The sequence below is a fragment of the Cygnus atratus genome, chromosome 8 (genome assembly GCF_013377495.2).
Source record: "Cygnus atratus isolate AKBS03 ecotype Queensland, Australia chromosome 8, CAtr_DNAZoo_HiC_assembly, whole genome shotgun sequence".
In the NCBI taxonomy this organism is placed as follows: Eukaryota; Metazoa; Chordata; class Aves; order Anseriformes; family Anatidae; genus Cygnus; species Cygnus atratus.
The window spans coordinates 13167815-13185386 of NC_066369.1; the positions used below are offsets into that span (position 1 = coordinate 13167815).

A 17572-nucleotide genomic window follows, 5' to 3' on the forward strand; every position below is an offset into this window, starting at 1 on the left:
TGCCTTGGCGAGAAGCGTGCAGCCCTGGCTCCTTCAGTCCCTTTCTCCTCCTGCGGTACCTGCAAACTTAGGGTCTCACCACTTTCACCATGCATCACCCTCTCTTCCTCCTCCTTCTCCTTCTCCTGCCTGGCACATGGGCAGATCCAGAAGGTAAGCGGGAGTCCTTCCTCACCCCCTCTATCCTTCTGCGGACCTCACAGGCGAGCTTCTCCTTTTTCCCTGCCCGTTCCATGTGTTTGCCACTTCAGCCCTGCTTGTCCTCTGGCTACACACCTCCTCCCTGACTGGAATGCATCCAACTCTAAGGGTTGTGGAGGGTGGGAGATGGGGCTGCCAAGGCCACAGTGTTCGTGGGGGGGAGGCAGGGGAGCACAGGTTCCTATGACTTTGAGGATCCATCCCTCTATCCCTTTTCTTTCCCCAGGCCTCTCCCTGTGTTCCCCTCTCCCCTTGCTGACTCATAGGGTCTCCCACAGGGTCCTTCACCGTCCGGCTGCTCCAGATTTCCACTTTCCAAAACACCTCCTCTGTGGAGACAGAGGGATTGGGCCTGCTGGAAGACATAGAGCTTGGGGCTCTGGACAAGCACACCTGGAGTATCCACTTCTATCAGCCCTGGGTGCGCCCAGCCCTGCCCCGCAGTGACTGGGACACCATTGAGAACATGATAAAAATCTACCTGCAGAAGTTCAGCCACCTGATCAATGATGGTGCTAGTGAGAGAGATGTGCCCTGTGAGTATCTCATGTTCTCAGCATCTCCACTCTGAACTGGAGTCCAGGAGGTGGGGAAGAACCCAGTCCTGTGCCCGAGACACTGACCACACCCCCATCCCCTCACACCGTATCTCTCTCCTCTCTGCCCTTCCAGACCCTTTTGTGGTCCAGTGCGTGGCAGGCTGTGAGCTATACCCCAACAGGACCTCCCGTGCCTTTGCCTATGTGGGCTACAATGGCCAGGACTTCCTCAGCTATGATGTGGACCATGGCAAGTGGATCCTCTATGAAGACACCGATCTGGCACGGTATGTCCAGGCCACTCTCCAGAACTACACCGCCTTCAGTGAGCTGGTACAAGTCCTCTTCAACGATACCTGTGTTGATGACATGGAGTTGTTACTACAGTATGGGAAGGCAGCTCTGGCGAGACAAGGTGAGACCGCCCCGACTCAGACACAGCCCACCCCAAAGCCCCCCACTACGGGGACCAAGTTATGCCCCCGCTGGGGTTCTCTCTAACCCTTGCTCTTACCCTTACCCAGAGCCACCCGTGGCCACCGTCTTCGCTCGTGCACCTGGCCCAGCCCAGCTCCTGTTGGTTTGCCTTGTCACTGGCTTCTACCCGCGGACCATCAGTGTGGCCTGGCTGCGGGATGGCCAGGAGGTGCTGCCAGGCCCGGCGCTTACCACTAGTGCAATCTTGCCCAACGCTGACCTCACCTACCAGCTCCGCAGCATCCTGGCCGTGAACCCTGGCGATGGGCACAGCTACACCTGCCGTATACGCCACTGCAGCTTGGGTACTCGCAGCCTGCTCATCCCCTGGGGTAGGTTCTAGGGATGGGGATGATGCACTGTCCTACACCCCGAGACAGTCATGGGTAATGGATGGAAGTTATAAAGCTCATGGTCACCCGCTCTGTGTGTTTCTCAGGGAACTCGAAGGCTGTGCTGATCTCGGGGCTTGTGGCTGCTCTTTCGGCAGGTGTGACTGTGGCTGCCATCGTGGTGCTTTGGGTCTGGAGACGTAGGTGAGGCTCTTCCTGCCTTGCTGCGTGGCACTGGGAGAAGAGGGGAAGAAATGGCCCCAGGGGGTCACTGCATTCAGCAGCATAGCTCCTGCTCCAGCCTCACTGGATGCTGGCTGTGTGTCCAGGAGGCCTCTGAAATGTAGCACCAAAGAACTCGGTCTCTCAAAAGGTTTGTCCCCCTCTCATTTCAGAAAATACCAGAAGATGGAGGAATCAGAGCCCAGGAGCTCCATCGTGAGTAATGAAGCTTAGCCCAGGAGACAGCAAACAAATGCCTTTTGATTCCACCACCCTCGTGAAGATAAAATCTCTACCTTGTTCTGCTGCAACAAACCCTTGGGCACTGCCAGAAGTGAGATTGACTTGACTTGGAGCTCCAGTGGGAAAACCTGGGCAGGTCCTGACCTGTTTCAATTTACTAAATAGGCAGGCATATAAGTCTGAGACCCTCTCGCTCCTTATATGTAAAGATATATATATAAAGATCCCTTACCTCATGGATCTGCCTGTGCACCTGCTGAAGCTTTTTAAGGTACACCAGTTCCCAGTGGCAATTTCTACTAGTTCTGATATAACAATATATTTAGGCAGTAAGCAGTGTCCTTCTATTGTAACTTTCTACTACCTTTTTTTTTCTTTTTTTCTTTTCTTTCTCCCCAAAACTGCCTTTATTAACTATATTCCAGAAATATTTATGCTGAACCTGAATTATGGCATGCAGACTAACACCACTTGGCCACAAACCATGTTTGAAAGCATTGAGTAACACTGAAATTGATGTAATCTGTGGGAGTGACAGATGTGTATGAAATGAAATTAAACATCGATATTTTCATCAAGAACACTTCTTTCCTCTGGGTTTTGGTGGGCTCATGGAAGTTTTGGCCAGCTGCAAATGGAAATGGGAGTGTGGCACCACTGAATTATCAGTGCTAATTGCGGGAAATACCAGAGCAATAATAATAACAATTAGAAATTATTTGTGCATATACTAACATGTTCTTAAGTATTTCATGGAAAAAAGCAACTGTGCACACAGGGGCAAAGTGTCCCCAGACTTCCTGAATGAGGGGAAAAAGGAAGTCAACCTCTCATCAGACAGTGGAGTTTAGACATATGTAAGAAGAAATTTAGTTTATGCTCCCAGTCACCCACTTGAACATGAGGCTTCAAAAGGTTTTGTTTCACAGGCAGCTTCCTCAGAAAGTTTCACAGGAAAGGTTTCTGGCACCCATGTGTGAGTCAAACAGCTGAGTCACAAGAAAATACCACTGGCTTGTGGCCACATCCACCACAGCTATGCCAATGCCTATGAACCATAATGCTGTGGGCAGGATTGAATTTCCATGACAGCCAAAGTCATCTGCTGGTGTTGCAGGGTTGAGGGGTCTTGGTGCGGGAGAAGATTGTATTGAGACTCACCTGATAGCTTGCTGGGCTAGGACAGATGGATGAAACGTTCAGCTTTGGCAAGGACTCATCTCAGGACTGGGAGGCTGCAGTCTCAGCACCAACAGAACATATGGGCAATTTGTTCCCTGAACACAGAGTGAGCCTGGAGTGAAACATTCCACAGTGCTTGGAAGATGATGCAGGCTGAAGTCCGACCGCTGAACCTGAAGAACAGGGAGCCAAACGCTCTCCTCTGATCCCCGTGCCAGTGACCCTGCCAGGAGAGATGGAAATATTCTGTGAGCATGTCTGGACATCCCCTGGGTGATGCTGAGATGAGCCACAGGGGAAGTGGGATCATCAGTGCAGTTTCTGAGCCAGCCAGGCAATCACAGCATCCCCACTTCTCCATGGGGCAGCTCTAGGGAAGGGAAGGGGTTTGTTGTCCTCATCTCACTGTGTCTGACTGTTGGGTGCGCGGGCTCAGCCTGCAGCAGCCCCGTACGGGCCTTCCCCGTGACCCTGCTGCAGCCAGATGCAGACATGAAGCGGGGAACCCGGGTCCCGGTTGTGCTTGGGTGGGTAACAGGCACCCCACTGGAGGCAGAGGAGGCACCCTGGCCTGGATTGTGTTTGAAGGTTATCAGGGTGTCCTGTCTCAAACTTCCCCTCAGCTGAGGTTTCAGTTCTGCCTTCTGCACCAAGGTGGGCATCCCCAGGGAAGGGGAAAAGAAACTGTGGGTGAGGGGATGTGCCGGGGACAGCCAGAGAGGAGCAGTGGCTAGGGGACCTGGTGATGAGGCCTCCCTGGCGCTAGGCCACCCCGCTGAGCCACAGCTGGATGCTGATTACAATGGCAGCCAGGAGGGTATACTGCATTTTAGGATGCATTAAGCACAGCATAACCAGCCAGGCAAGAGAGGTGATTCTCTTTTGAAGAGAGAAGGGGAGCGCCAGGTTGCAGCGCAACCCCAAGCTGTCTCCTGGGAGGTGCCAGAGCCCCACAGCACTGTGGGGGAGTGAGGAAGCAGAGAGGTGGCCCTGAGCTGTCCTGAGTGGATGAAGCTCTCTGGAAATGGGGGTGCAGCCCCCCTGCAATAGGCCTTGTGCAACACATGGCAGGGATGGAGGAGTTGTGGACTAGGGGGACCACAGCCAGAGGTGCCCTCCCCCTGTCCCAGCTCTGACATCATGCCTGGACATGTGCTGCCACTCTAAAGCTCCAATGGCAGGTAGTGGGGAATGGTCTTTTAAGTAAAAGTTTGACTCTAGGTTACGGTTGTATTGCATGCTGATTAACAAGATTTTAACCCTATCTGCAGAGGGCTCAGGTCAGAGAAAGGTCTATATAACTCAGAGTTCTAGAAATTCTGTGCAAATGTAAGCTGCTCTAAATGCGATAGTTAGTAGACAACAAACTACACCTATAATTATTGTTTATATACAATAATAAATCTCTAATTGTGCACAACTCCGTGGCCAGTCCTCATTCTCAAGGGTCCCTAAAAGAACCTGCCTGTCCTCTGTAGTGCCAGATGACAGGCCCTTTCCCCTCCCCACCCCTCCCAGGGTTCGTTCTTCTCATGCTGTTGCTGCTGCGGCCTTGCTATGGGCACCATGCAGCTCTCTTGGTCCCTCTTCTTCTCTTTCTGTTCTTCCTCCTCCTCTTCCTCCCCCTCTCTGGGACATGAGCAGACTTGGGGGCAAGTTGGAGGCCCAGCTTATCCCCATCTATCCCCATTCCTCCACTGTGGGACCCCATAAGAGTAGCAGGGGGTTGGACACAGCCAGGCCACTACCCCCTGCATGGAGGGGTCGGTTCCCAGCACCAGGGGGGCACTCTCCACTTCACAGCATGCCAAGGTGCCCGTTCTTGCCCCCTCCACTCCTGCTTCTAGTTCTGGGCTTACTGCTTCACACTAACCTGTGGGGCCAGGGTCTCTCAGACAAACCTGGGATGCTGGTGTATCTCCAAAGGTGTGTGACTCCTGCAGGCAGCCTGTGAGCACCAGGAGGTCTCAGACCCTGGTGGCACAACACACCTGCACTGGACTCCAGCCCTTTGAGAAGTTCCTGGGTACCACCCTGATCCTGCGGGATCATTTCTCTTGTGATTGAAGGGTCCCTGCATCCTTTGCATGCCCACCCTGTGAATTGATGCTCAGACGTTCCTTCTGTAGCTACACGAGTCTTTGGTAGTGTCCCCAGCCCACAATTCGCATGCTGGAGGCAGGTGCTCACCACACTCTGGCCAGGGGGACACTTATTGACCCCAAATGGGCTCCACTCTGTGCTGCCATCTCCTGGGGTCTCATCCGGAGCCACAAGAAATACACTGCCAGTGTCACACGCTCTTCTGCCTCCTGTCTTCTGTCAGGAGTCAGTCTCCCCCAGGCACTGCCCAGTAGCCCCTTCGTCCCAAAACCCAGGTAAAATGTCTTTTCCCCCTCTCCCCTTCCTCTTTATCCCCTGTGTTGTGTGCAGGTCTCTGGTGGATCTGGGTCCTGGAAAAGATGCTCCTCTCTGGTGCAACCATCAGAGCCGAGGTCCCCCACTGTCTCCTCCACATGGCCAAGCGACAGCTCCCAGAATGAAATTACATTACAAGATCATAAGTGGCTGCAGAACTGGTGCTGGTGAGGGCATTTTGAGTTCTTTGACCACAACATTCTGTTCAAGGATCAGAATCTGCTTGGGAGAGATGGGTTCCACCTCATTAAGTGGGACAAAGACATTTTTGCCAGTAGGATGGCTGACCTCATAAGGAGGACTTTAAAAACTTTAAACTAGGAATGAAGCAGGAGGGAGAGAGTAACCAGTGGCACTGTGAGGGAGTGACAGACAGGGTTGCTGAACAAAGGGTATGGGATAATGTGATAGAGAGGAATCACAAAACCAACAAAATGGGGATTAAGTATGGTTACCTCCAGCATTTGCAGATTAGCAAGAAAATACCTACAAAACACCATTGTAGAGAAATCCCCCGTACAATTTCTAGGAACCTAACATGCTGAGATATCCCTCTTAAATGCTTGTATACTAATGCATGCAGTATGGGGAATAAACAAGCTGAGTTAGAGATGTGCATACAGTTGCAGAGCTACAATCTTATTGGGATCACACAGATGTGATGAGATGGCTCCCACGACTGGACTGTTACGATGGAAGTATACAGACTCTTTAGGAAGTACAGGCTGGGAGCGTGTTGTCCTCTACACAAGAGACCAGCTTGTAGCCTTGAGGTGGGGAAAACAAGAAAGCTTTGAAGAAAATAGGGAGGCTGGTAGCCTTGTATAGTCTTAAACTAAGAAAAGAATGAAACGTTAAAGAAAACAGGGGGACTGGAAGCCTTGAGCTAGCGGAAGCAAGGGAGATAAGGGTTAAAAGTTAAAAAACGAGTCTTCCCTCAAGAATGCCAATGTAATGGTTTTCCTGATTAGCAGTTCATTGGTTAATCATCCTTTAGACATCTCCAAGTCCTGGGTCATCTTGCCCTTTCCTCAAAGTACATAATTTGTCCCTTTCATACAAAACAGAATTAACTATCTACCGGTATAATTTCCCCTCTTTGAGATTTATCTAGCCTCCTAAAGTTAGATGAGTCTCATCTTTTCATTTCAACATTCACTAATTTTGAACAACACTTAAATGTACACTGTATCAATGCATAGATACAAACAAAGAAAATTACTGCTGTAATTAGTACGAAAAAAAATGTATTTACCCACAACTTTAGATCCAGAAACCAAGAAATCAGCCAGTGACAGACTTCAGAAAAAACCATCTGAAGCTATCAATTCAAAAGGAGTGTTCTGGCTTCAGGGATTCAAAAACACTTCTGTTTCCTTCACTCCCTGGTTTCCTGACTACACTCAATCAACAAAAGACTGTTAATGCTTTTAACCCCCTCATTTCTAACATAAAGAAACTTATACCATTACACAGAAAGTATATCTATATATATATGTAAGATAGACACAATAACAGAAATTAATTAATTTCTTTCTCTGTATTTTCTGGTGTTGTTGCATTAAAGGTTAAAGCAATTGGGTGATACCCAGTTTGTTGTTATAAGTCCAGTTGTGGTCAGTGTAATGAACTACCGTGATTACGGATTCACAAATAACGTAATACACCCTCAGTCTAGTCACAATGAACTACCACAGCCACACTTAAAGAGTTTGGTCATGTTCAGTGAGAACTACCATGGCTAGATTAATGTAATGAATATGCCTTTAAATTGTTGTAATCCATGATTTGAGTTGTATGTTATAGGAAGTACTATAGCAGGAACAATGTAAGCACTATAGCAGGAACCATCCTCCAACCAATGGAGGATGAGCCTCAAAAAAAGCAGTGGAAATGCAGCTGTGATCTGACCTAAGCTTGCTTTTGTGACCAATAACATCATACAAAACTGTGCCTTTCCTGTCCTGAGCAACTACCATAACCCAAGTCATGGACTAAATGAACTCAATGGATATTTATGGACATTTCACAGTGGTAACGCATAGGCTAGGGGAATGACATCTGTGTGTATATCAAAAGACAGGAAGGGGATGGTGATTAATTATGACCATGGTATAAGTGATATGGAATAAGGGGTGGAGATTGTACTGGTTTTATCTGAGTTAGAATTAATTTTGTCCATAATAGCTTATATGATGCTATATTTTGAATTTCTGATGGTGTTTTACCTGGAACAGTGCTTACACAGTGTTAAGACCCCCAGCAGCGAGTAGGCTGGGGGTACACAAGAAGATGGGAGGGGACACAGCCAGGACAGTGGACCTTTACTGGACTAAAAGGATATTCTGTAGCCATGTGATGTCATGCTCAGCAATATATGTTGCTGGAAAGAAAGAGGGGATGTTCAGAGTTATAGCTTTTCCCAAGTAACTGTTGTGTGTGACGGAGAACTGCTTTCCTGGAAACAGTTAAACATCTGCTTGGCAATGCAAAGTGAATGAATTCCTTATTTTGCTTTGCTTGCTTTACCTATTAAACTGTCTTTATCTTGACCCGTGACTTTTCTCACTCTTTACCTTTCAAAATTTCTTCCTCATCCTTCTAGAGAAAGAGAGTGAGCTTCTGTGTGGCGCTTACCTGCCTACACAACAGCAACCAAAAAAAAAAGATCTTTGAAAGAAAACTTAGAGCTTTCATACCTTAGTGAAAAGTCTTAACTTTTCATGGAGAGTTTGATGGAATATTATGTTTGGAGGAGAGCACATAGAAATGACAGAAGAAGTTATAATTTCTTTACAGAAGAAAGTTCAAACATCCTTTGACAGTAAGTACAGCATCATCTGAACTAAACACAATGATTAGATTTAGGCTAGTTTCCTTTTTAATTACATGATTTTAAAACTACATAGCTTGAAATGTTTTTATTATAGTCCTTCATCAGTGTATGTACATTTGTAACATGTAAATACATAGAACTAAGAGAGCTTGTACATGTTTGAAGGATTGTATTTTATGTTTTTATAGATTAAGAATCAGATTCTTAGCTGCTGGAAATAAACTTAATTGGATCAGGCTGGTATCAGATTTTTGAAACAAAGTTTATTTCTCTTTTCATCCATTTCAATCCAGCCTGACCCAAAATTCCTCTTTCAGAATTCTGCCAATAGATGTCAGTGTCAGGCTAATTTTATTGAACCTGAGCTAAAAATTGTTCTAGTTAATTCTTGCTACATAGCAGGTAACTTGACTTTCACTCAGTGCAGAGCTCACATTTGCCACCATTTACACATACCTGTGACTTAGTTTAAATCCCTTACTTGCTCTTCCCTTTCCGGGTCAAAGCAAAGATAGCTGGATCCCACTAACAGATTGTAGTGATGACAAATTTGTACCTTCCTCACTTCTCCCTTTTATCATTTAGCAGCAAGAAATTGTATTTCACTGTCTTAGGGAGGCAGTTGTATAAAATAGAAATAGTGTCACAAGGAGTAAGGGGTAGAACAAGGAACTTCTGAAACAGAGCTTGAGAAGGGGATTAAGAGTAACATGAAAATTTATAACAGCAGAAAAGTAATCTTGGAGTGGAAACACCAACAGCGAAAATGTGGTTTGAAACGGACAAAAGTCATCCTACTAGCTTTGCTGTTTCTACTGGACATAGTAAGCAGGCAGCAGCCAGCTGTTGGTGTGACAGTATGTAGGGCAGCACACGCTGGGACCCAACCTGTGTGCAGGTGTGACTGCTGGGAGACTTTGTCACCAGTGTGTGGGGAGTGGCAGGGGTACACATGGAGCTGGGGCACTGAATTCTCCCACAGAGGATGTGCAAGGAGAACACACCATGCCAGTGGAGGGGATGTGTGATGGTTAACAGGCAAGTATTTAATACACTGTGTGTACTTGCCTATGATTAGAGGTTTTAGCACTAGCTATAGTGCTTGGAAATTTGCAGGTGCTTATGAACATTTTGCAAGTGTTTAATACTGTAGCTTACCTCTTGCTTATATTGATCTGGAAAGTATAATTCACTGATTGCATGTCATTAAGAAATCAGTAGACCAATTTGACCCTGGCTTACTTTAAAATAAATGAACTGAGCAGATTTCTTCTGCTACAGTCCCCACCCCAAGGTCCCTGTTTCCGTTGTTGATTCATTCCACCTTGCAGCTGATTCAACATTTGGCACAACAGAAGAGGTTAAATCTTAGATAGGTACACAGTGATAGAGTTGTGAGAAAAAGTCCTTCTGAAATTGGACAAGACACCAGCATTTATCCTGTGTTGGATTTACTTTGAGGCCTGATTTGCTTTGCATTTACTGTTAATGATTGGTCTGGTTTCTAGGTACCAAGAAAAACTGTGTGCTGTGTTGTATTTTAGGAGTAGAAGCCTCTCTGTAGTAGGAAAGTTCTCCTACCATTTTCCTGCCCTTCAGTATAAAAGGCATAATAGAATGTTACCAGCTAAAATTTCCAGATTTCTCCAGTGGTTTTGTGACAATCTTGTGTTCATCCAAGCTTTATAGTAAAAGGTTAAAATTACGGAATGTAGCATATTCTTTGTGAGGCCAGAGTGTTCTTCCAGCCTTTTATCTTTCTATTCCCTAAGCTGACAAAGTGTAGCCTTCCCAGTTAATGATGCTGGAATAAGAAACTTTCCAGGACCTTGCTTAGGGTAAATTGATAATGTTCAGATATGTCTCCAGGCACCAGGTGGGGCTCCAGTGGCTGGAGGAGATGGCCACACTCTTAACATCCCTTAACAAAAAACACTTTGTTATTTTATTTTACTCTTCCAGAACATACATTTAAATGAATTAAGTAAGATTTACAAGGAGATTATTTCATTCAACTCCTTCTCAGTGTAAGCCCTGGTTTTGATTCCTGTGTGTCTCCTCACTTTTATGTTACTGTTCTGGGACACCCAGAACACCAGCATAGTGGAATAGTTCTTACTGATATCAGAATCCCAAATGGAAGTATAACTGTTTGATGAAGAGGTGATTTTGGTCACTATTTCAGAACAGGAAGGTTCTGGAAAACTAGTTACACATTCAAAGATGAAGCAAAGATGAAGAACAACTCCATGAGGTCTAATTTTATAACTGAATCTAACAGGAGGAGTATGGAAACTAATGCTAACTGCATTTTTTTAATGAATTAATTTTAAAAAGCTAATGAATATTCAGAAATCTAACAATCAACACCATATATCAAACTATTGTTACAAGAATCTCCCAGTCCTAGATGAGAAACAAAAATAATAATAATGGGGGCAAAGAGAAAAATCCTTGCCTGTATGGTCTCAGGACATGATTAAAAATATTATGGGTGAATATGTGAAGGCAACTTGTCTTTTAAATGAAATCTGTTAAAAAACCAGAAACCTCTCATTTTATTTAATTTATTAGTTTAGGTACCTTGTGTTTTAATTTGCATTATTCTGAGCCTGCTGAGATGATAGAGATAATACAGGGCCCTTTGGACTCCTACCATGATTTCTTTAGGTTTCTAATTAACATTTAGGGGATTAACCAGAATAAGTTGATGTGAAGAGAAGTTGATGTGAAGAACATTTTTTTTTTTTAAATGGTCTTTTATATGTAGCTTTGACAAGTCAAAAATAAGACAGGAAATACAATTTAGTATTTGAACTGACCAACTCTCTTCAATGTAATTTTCTATAAATTGCTTTAAATGTCCACAAAGATTTATTATGTCAACTTGAATATGTTTTTTATTTTTTCTTTCCCCATGAATGTTAATCAATAAGCACTGTGTAGCCAAGCAAGCAGCATATTGCACACACGAACAAAAAACCTATAAATCAATGTCTTATGATCTGATCATGAAGAAATGCCAGGATACAAAAGGGTCTATTTTAATTACACTGTAGATTTTTTGTATAGTGTCACTTTTCCTGTTGTAGAAGTGTTTTTTCATGCTTGCTTTAAATGTGGTGTAAGTGTAAGTGTAAATGTAAATGCGGTGCAGTGTAAGGCTGCAAGTTTTGCTGATGTCGTCATGCCTTTAGAGGAATGGCTTAATGCAAGAAGGTAGAACATCATATAGACTTGTTTGCTACATTCATTGTGGTGGCAAGACAGTGTTGATGAGAGTACTGGTGGAATGAAAGAGGAACACAGCTCTTTGGCTCAGTGTAGACAGGTTACAACTGCTACGTTAAATCGTGACATTTGCCAGCAACTAACAAGTTAAATATATCTTATGAAAAAATCCTTATCCAGTACAGGTTAGGAACAGCACTTTCTAAATAATTTATTTACTGTGTATTGCCAGGCCTGTTTGTAACAGGAAAATTGATACAGCTAAAGTAGTTATTAACTAATCAATTAACTTCAGTGTCCCAGTTTTACTGTGCATATGAGTTCCATGACTTGTTTTATGTGACAATCTTTATTTATTAATAAAGGAGGAAGAGAAATTGCTTAGACTACGAGTGAATCTTTTCCTCTATTACAGTTGTAACAATGTTAAAAACTAGCTATAAAGTGTGAAATGAATACTAGAATTTTTTCATGTTCTTCAGTCTACAGTTATGCATATACAGTTTAGCTGTAACACCAAATGCACATACCCAGTGGGTTCAAGATTTTTTTATTAGACAAAGAAAACAGCATTGGAATATCTACCTTACGAAGTGTTCAGCTAATAAAATGTATGCTTTGCAGTATATATTTTCTGTCCTTATGATTATGTCTTCCCATTGACAATGGATGCAGACTATCTGGGAGAGTGCTGCTAGCAGCAATGCCACTCTGGGACACTTTGGTATTCTTCTCACTATCTTTTTGCTAGCTGAGACACACTGTTTCTTTCATAAACTTCTGTCCTTTCAGCCACTATTAATGTGAGATGGTGGCAGCCAGTGCATCTTAAGCACATTTACCTCTTTTGTTTCTCCTTCCTGTAATTGGTTTTTGTGTTGTAGGCAACACTTCAAGAAATTTTATGGTGAAGAACTGTGATAGAGGGAGCTAATAAAGGTAGAGGAATCTTTCACATTTACCTGCCTGACTGCTGAATTTAGATATTAATGTGGATTATCAAAACTAGAAGGCTGTTAAGTAGGCTTGGTGTGAACAGGCAGCCAGTGTATGCTAATACTGTAAGACCAACACAATGTATGTATTTTCTGTGGTTTTAAAAATGAAACCAAAGACAGTATGAGCTATGGAAAAATAATTCAATCTACTTCATGGTGAGTCATGCTCATTGACCTTGAAGATAAATACGAAACTTTGCTGCTCAAGTCTTTAAAGGCTTCCATGAGCACTGAAACATCTTGTTATTGCCTGCTAAGAGCTCTTCTGTAAAAAACATTCCCACAGGCTTTCAGAATAAATTGGATAGTATCTCACACTGTATAAATGAAACTGCTGAATGTCATATAGCTCTCTAACATGAAAGGCCACCATACCTGTCAGCTGGTCTAAATTGTCAAAGGTCCATTAAGTTTGATTAAGTTATAAGAAGAAATGTCAAAGAAACAATGAGGCATGCACAAACAGTAAGTTGTAGAGGTAACTTTTCAGTATTGAAAGCAATTTTTTTTTTTTTTTTTTTTTTTTCCCTAGAGCAATGGGAGACTGGGCTTGATGCTCAAACAGGGCAATGGTAAAGCACTCAGACTGCATGTCCAGGTAGTTTTACTGAACCACTTATTGTATCTTTGTTGACAAGGACTGCACAATCCAATGAATTCAGGAGATTTCAAAGACTAAAGTTACAGCTGGCTCTATGAACCAGTCATCATGTGTCGTGGGCTGTATGTTTCTCACGCTGAGCAAAGACAGCATTGCTGCTGTTAAAATGACCTTGAGCTGTATATCTGAAACAAAGCAGACTAGCCTGGCTTTTGGTATTCACGAAAAAGAGTAAATATGTGCTTAAAAGAGAGTGTTTCCATGGTTGAATGAGACAATATGTTTAGAAGAGTTCAGTTTTGGCAGAATATATATCTAGTCATTGAAGTGAAAGAAAACATTTAGAAATAAATTTATTGCTCACTCTCTGTTATGGTCACTGAACAATTACAATAACTTCTACTTATGACAGATTATTTTTCATTCAGAATAATCTATTTGTCCACAGTCTTTCATGTCTGAGTCTTCCTGAGAAGACTTTGGTTACTGATTTCTTTAAGCATTCTCTTTGGGCATTGAAGCACTCACCCTGTCTGAAAATAACATGCCCTGTAATATGAGGAATAGATTTGCATCTGTTATTGAAAATTCACATGCCTTATGACAATAATAGAATAAATGGTTAAAAGTAAATGCACAAGGTCCGTCATCAAGATTATTTGATGTGATAACAGCCGGGGGAATTGAACATTAGAAGTAACTCTTCATTCTGCTTGTGGACAATATTTTATTTTGTTGGATAAATTGCACATAACAGAACCCAAGTTATGCAGAAATGTGGCTTGTGGCAATGCATCCACACTGCATGACAAAGAAATATGTACGTAGCTAGAACTAATAGGGAAGGTATGGGCTGTAATTCCTCTAACATAGTATAATCCTATCTGGGTAGCCTTAGGATCTCCCTCCCACATGGGTTAACAAAGAGGTGTTATTGATGTACTACAAATGTACTACATTTCTTGACTGAGTTTTAGGTTTTAGCATTGCAAAATGATGGAGTAGTTGGGCAAATAACCTGCAAAGTAAGTTTGGGCTTCTCCTCCCAAGACAAAGAAGATAAAAACATTTGGGACAGTGGTGATCGTAAGTGCTGCATTATGCTGGGACAGGCATTGACTTCTTTCAGGAGGAACTGTTGAATTTATTTTTCAAAAATAAAAGCAGGGTAAAGAACTTTAGCAGAATATGTAATCTTTTTATTTCTTTGATCCTTTTTAGTTGAGATAGGAATATGGTAAAAAGATACATTTTTGTTCTGTGAATAAAATCTTCTTTTGCATCATCCCTCAAAAAATGATGAAGCAATTATGGGAGTTTTTTACAGCCAAGAACTTTTTCAGTCTTTATTTTCTTTCACTGGGATACTGAAAGGATGGCATTAGTAATTAGGTATCTGCTATGAGGGTTTTCTTGTGAATGTGCACTTACCCTTCTCAATAGGTATGTGTAACATTGGTAAAAAGTTTCTGGGTACTATTCTATTGAATCATATCTGCTCCCCTTTGATGGGCTCTGGGTAGCACAGAGTATCAGCTTTAATAGTGCTTAACTGAGGAGGGTAGAAACTTATCTGGGAATGAGTTAAAGATAAGTGACACTGATCACCAGAGGAATGAACATGCTTATTCATTGGATCAGGATTGTATTCTCGTTCTCTCTGCAAAGATCCTCATGCTGTAGCAGAGAAGTTGTGAGTTTGCAGTCAGAGTCCAATGTGCTGTAAAATTTTTTATAATCCTTGAAAAGTCAGAAAACAAAATTATTAAATATTATTTTCTGAAGGGACATCCTGAAGCCTGTCATCTACTGCTCACCAGATACATTCTGGTTTGCTGTTAAGAAGAGGAAAACTGCAGACGTGGTTCCTTCTCACCAGTTTTGGCTTAACTGGGGATCTGTGTTGTGGTTTAACCCCGGCAGACAGCTAAGCCACACAGCTGCTCACTCACTCACCCTCCCCAGTTGGGATGGGGCAAAGAATCAGAAGGGGAAAAGTGAGAAAACTTGTTTTGAGACAAATGCGGTTTGGTAGTGTATGGGGTTTACGTGGCAAGGATTTCGTTGTGTGGGGGGCTGCAGGTGTGGCCTCTGTGAGAAGAATCCAGATGCTGTCCCCATGTTGGGTAAGAGCCAGTTCCAGATGGCTCCAAAGGGACCAGCCATTGGCCAAAGCTGAGCCGATGAGCAATGCTGGTTGTGTCTCTGGTAGAGCACATTGAAGAAAGGGAAAACCTGCTGCATAGCAGCAGCTGGGAGAGGGGACTGAGAAAATGTAGAGAGAAACAGCCTTGCGTACACCAAGGTCAGTGAAGCAGGAGGGGGAGGAGGTGCTCTAGGTGTCAGCACAGAGGTTCCTCCACAGCCCGTGGAGAGGACCATGGTGGAGTTGGCTCTCCCCCTGCAGACCTTGGTGTACTACGTGGTGGCAGATACCCACCATACAGCCTGCAGAAGACTCCACACTGAAGCAGGTGGATATGGTCAGAAGGAAGATGCATCCTGCTGAGGGCCCATGCAGGAGCTCTTGTCTGTTATTAATTGACAAAAAATCATATTTATCTTCCCTATGCTGAGTCTATTTTGCCTATGACTGTAATCAATGAATAATCATTATCTCTATCCATGAGCTTTTTATTTGTATTTTCTCCCCTTGTTCTGTTGAGGGGGAATGAGAGAGAGCAGCTGTGTGGTTCTTAGCTGACTGCTGGTGTGATACCACAACATCTCCACTTACGGTGATGTTTTCTGCTCCGCCAGTCTCAGATATACCTATATAGCTTCACATCCTGTCCCTTTAAAGCACAGGATACATTGAAGCATGCCCCTGCACTTTTCTAGTCCTACTGAAGTATAAACGGGGGAAAAAAATGTCAGAAAGAGGAATCTTCAATGAATCTGGAGAGGGGAAAAAATATACTGAAAAAACCCTACCTTAGAGCATATCCATATTACCCCAATTGTGTAACCTGCAGCTCTAATTAAGCCTCCTAAGCCCATAAGACCATAGTTATTTCATGGATGTTTACTGATTACCCTGATTAAGTGAGAGGAAACTGGGCCCAAATCATAAAAAGTCTTAGTGTGAACAAAATTGTCACATTCAAATTAGAACCAGGTATTGAGAAAGGCCAAAGAGACAGTTAGCTGATATAATATGAACTTATATGTAAATATAATGTATTCTACTTCAGCTACACAAGTCAGTACATCTGGATCCTTCTTGATGACAATACGTGTGACATTTTTGAATTAAATCTGTACACAACCTCTCTGAAAATCACACAAAAGAAATTTTGTGAGGTGAATTCTATGTCTTTCATCCTATCCTTTAAAAAGGTGACCTTATGGAAGGAAAATTTATCAGTTATGACAACAACCTTGGAAGTGTCAAAGGCAGGAAAGCAATGAAAGCATTTGCAACAGTTGGCAGAATTTTTATGAATCGGCATGTTACAAAACAAAACAAGGTCTCTTTTAGTCTATAGAAATGAAATCTGAGGATGAATGTCAAAGCAATACATTAATATTCATCATTAATGAGAGTCGTTAATTGTGAGTCATTTGGGTGATTTACTAATTCCAAAGAAGTATATGCATCACACAGATCACAACACAGAAACTTAATTATGAATACACATTAGGCATGCATTTCCTTCTTCTATTGCTCTAGGATTTTTAACTTCATCAATAGGCTTATTAGATTGTAAATGAGTTTCCCAATCTCTCTTTCATGTCTTACCTGCTAAATGGGTCTGCCTTGTTTTGTACTGTGAACTTAAGACTTGTCAATACATGAGATTTTATGTAACACATTTGAATGGCTTCTTAAACTGTATAAAACTTTACAATGGAGCTGGCAATCTGCAAACTGCCAACCTTTAGATTTCCAATTAATAGTCTTTGTGCTACAAAAAGAATGCCACTTTACAGAATGTTTGCATTCCTTAGGATCTTATGAATTCATTTGATTTCATTTAATATTTTAAAAACAATTATCAAAGGCCTTTTCAAATATTTTCATAGACAATCACTTTCTAGATTATATATATTTTTTTCAGTTTCTTGAATAATGTCATAGTTCAATGCTTGGATGCTATACATCAATGAGCTACCACTGCATTTAATAGAGAAAGGTCACCTTGTGTTGAAGAACTCATCTATATTTCTTTGCTCCAGCCTGTCTTGTATTTAATATGGAAAATCAACACATTTCCAGTTTTGATAACCTTTATCTGTCCTAGATATTTTTCCTAAGTGTAGCAGTACCAGTGTGTGCTAAGAGTCTCCAA

General features: G+C 42.8%; 1 protein-coding gene across 1 annotated transcript; it reads left to right on the top strand.

Annotated features, from left to right (window-relative positions):
* Positions 1 to 89: 89 nt before the first annotated feature.
* On the top strand, positions 90 to 2033 carry LOC118243420 (T-cell surface glycoprotein CD1b-3-like). Its single transcript, XM_050712350.1, has 6 exons — positions 90 to 153; positions 468 to 737; positions 874 to 1155; positions 1265 to 1549; positions 1657 to 1753; positions 1945 to 2033. The coding sequence occupies exons 1-6, from the start codon at positions 90 to 92 to the stop codon at positions 2003 to 2005; spliced, it is 1059 nt and encodes a 352-aa protein (XP_050568307.1). The 3' UTR covers positions 2006 to 2033.
* The last annotated feature ends 15539 nt before the right edge of the window (positions 2034 to 17572 follow it).

Excerpts from the sequence above, each read along its gene's own strand:
- LOC118243420 (XM_050712350.1), top strand. The coding sequence starts at position 90 with ATGCATCACCCTCTCTTCCTCCTCCTTCTCCTTCTCCTGCCTGGCACA. Across the intron at positions 1,550-1,656 it reads CAGCCTGCTCATCCCCTGGG|GGAACTCGAAGGCTGTGCTG; the intron begins GTAGGTTCTAGG and ends TGTGTTTCTCAG. Across the intron at positions 1,754-1,944 it reads CTTTGGGTCTGGAGACGTAG|AAAATACCAGAAGATGGAGG; the intron begins GTGAGGCTCTTC and ends CTCTCATTTCAG.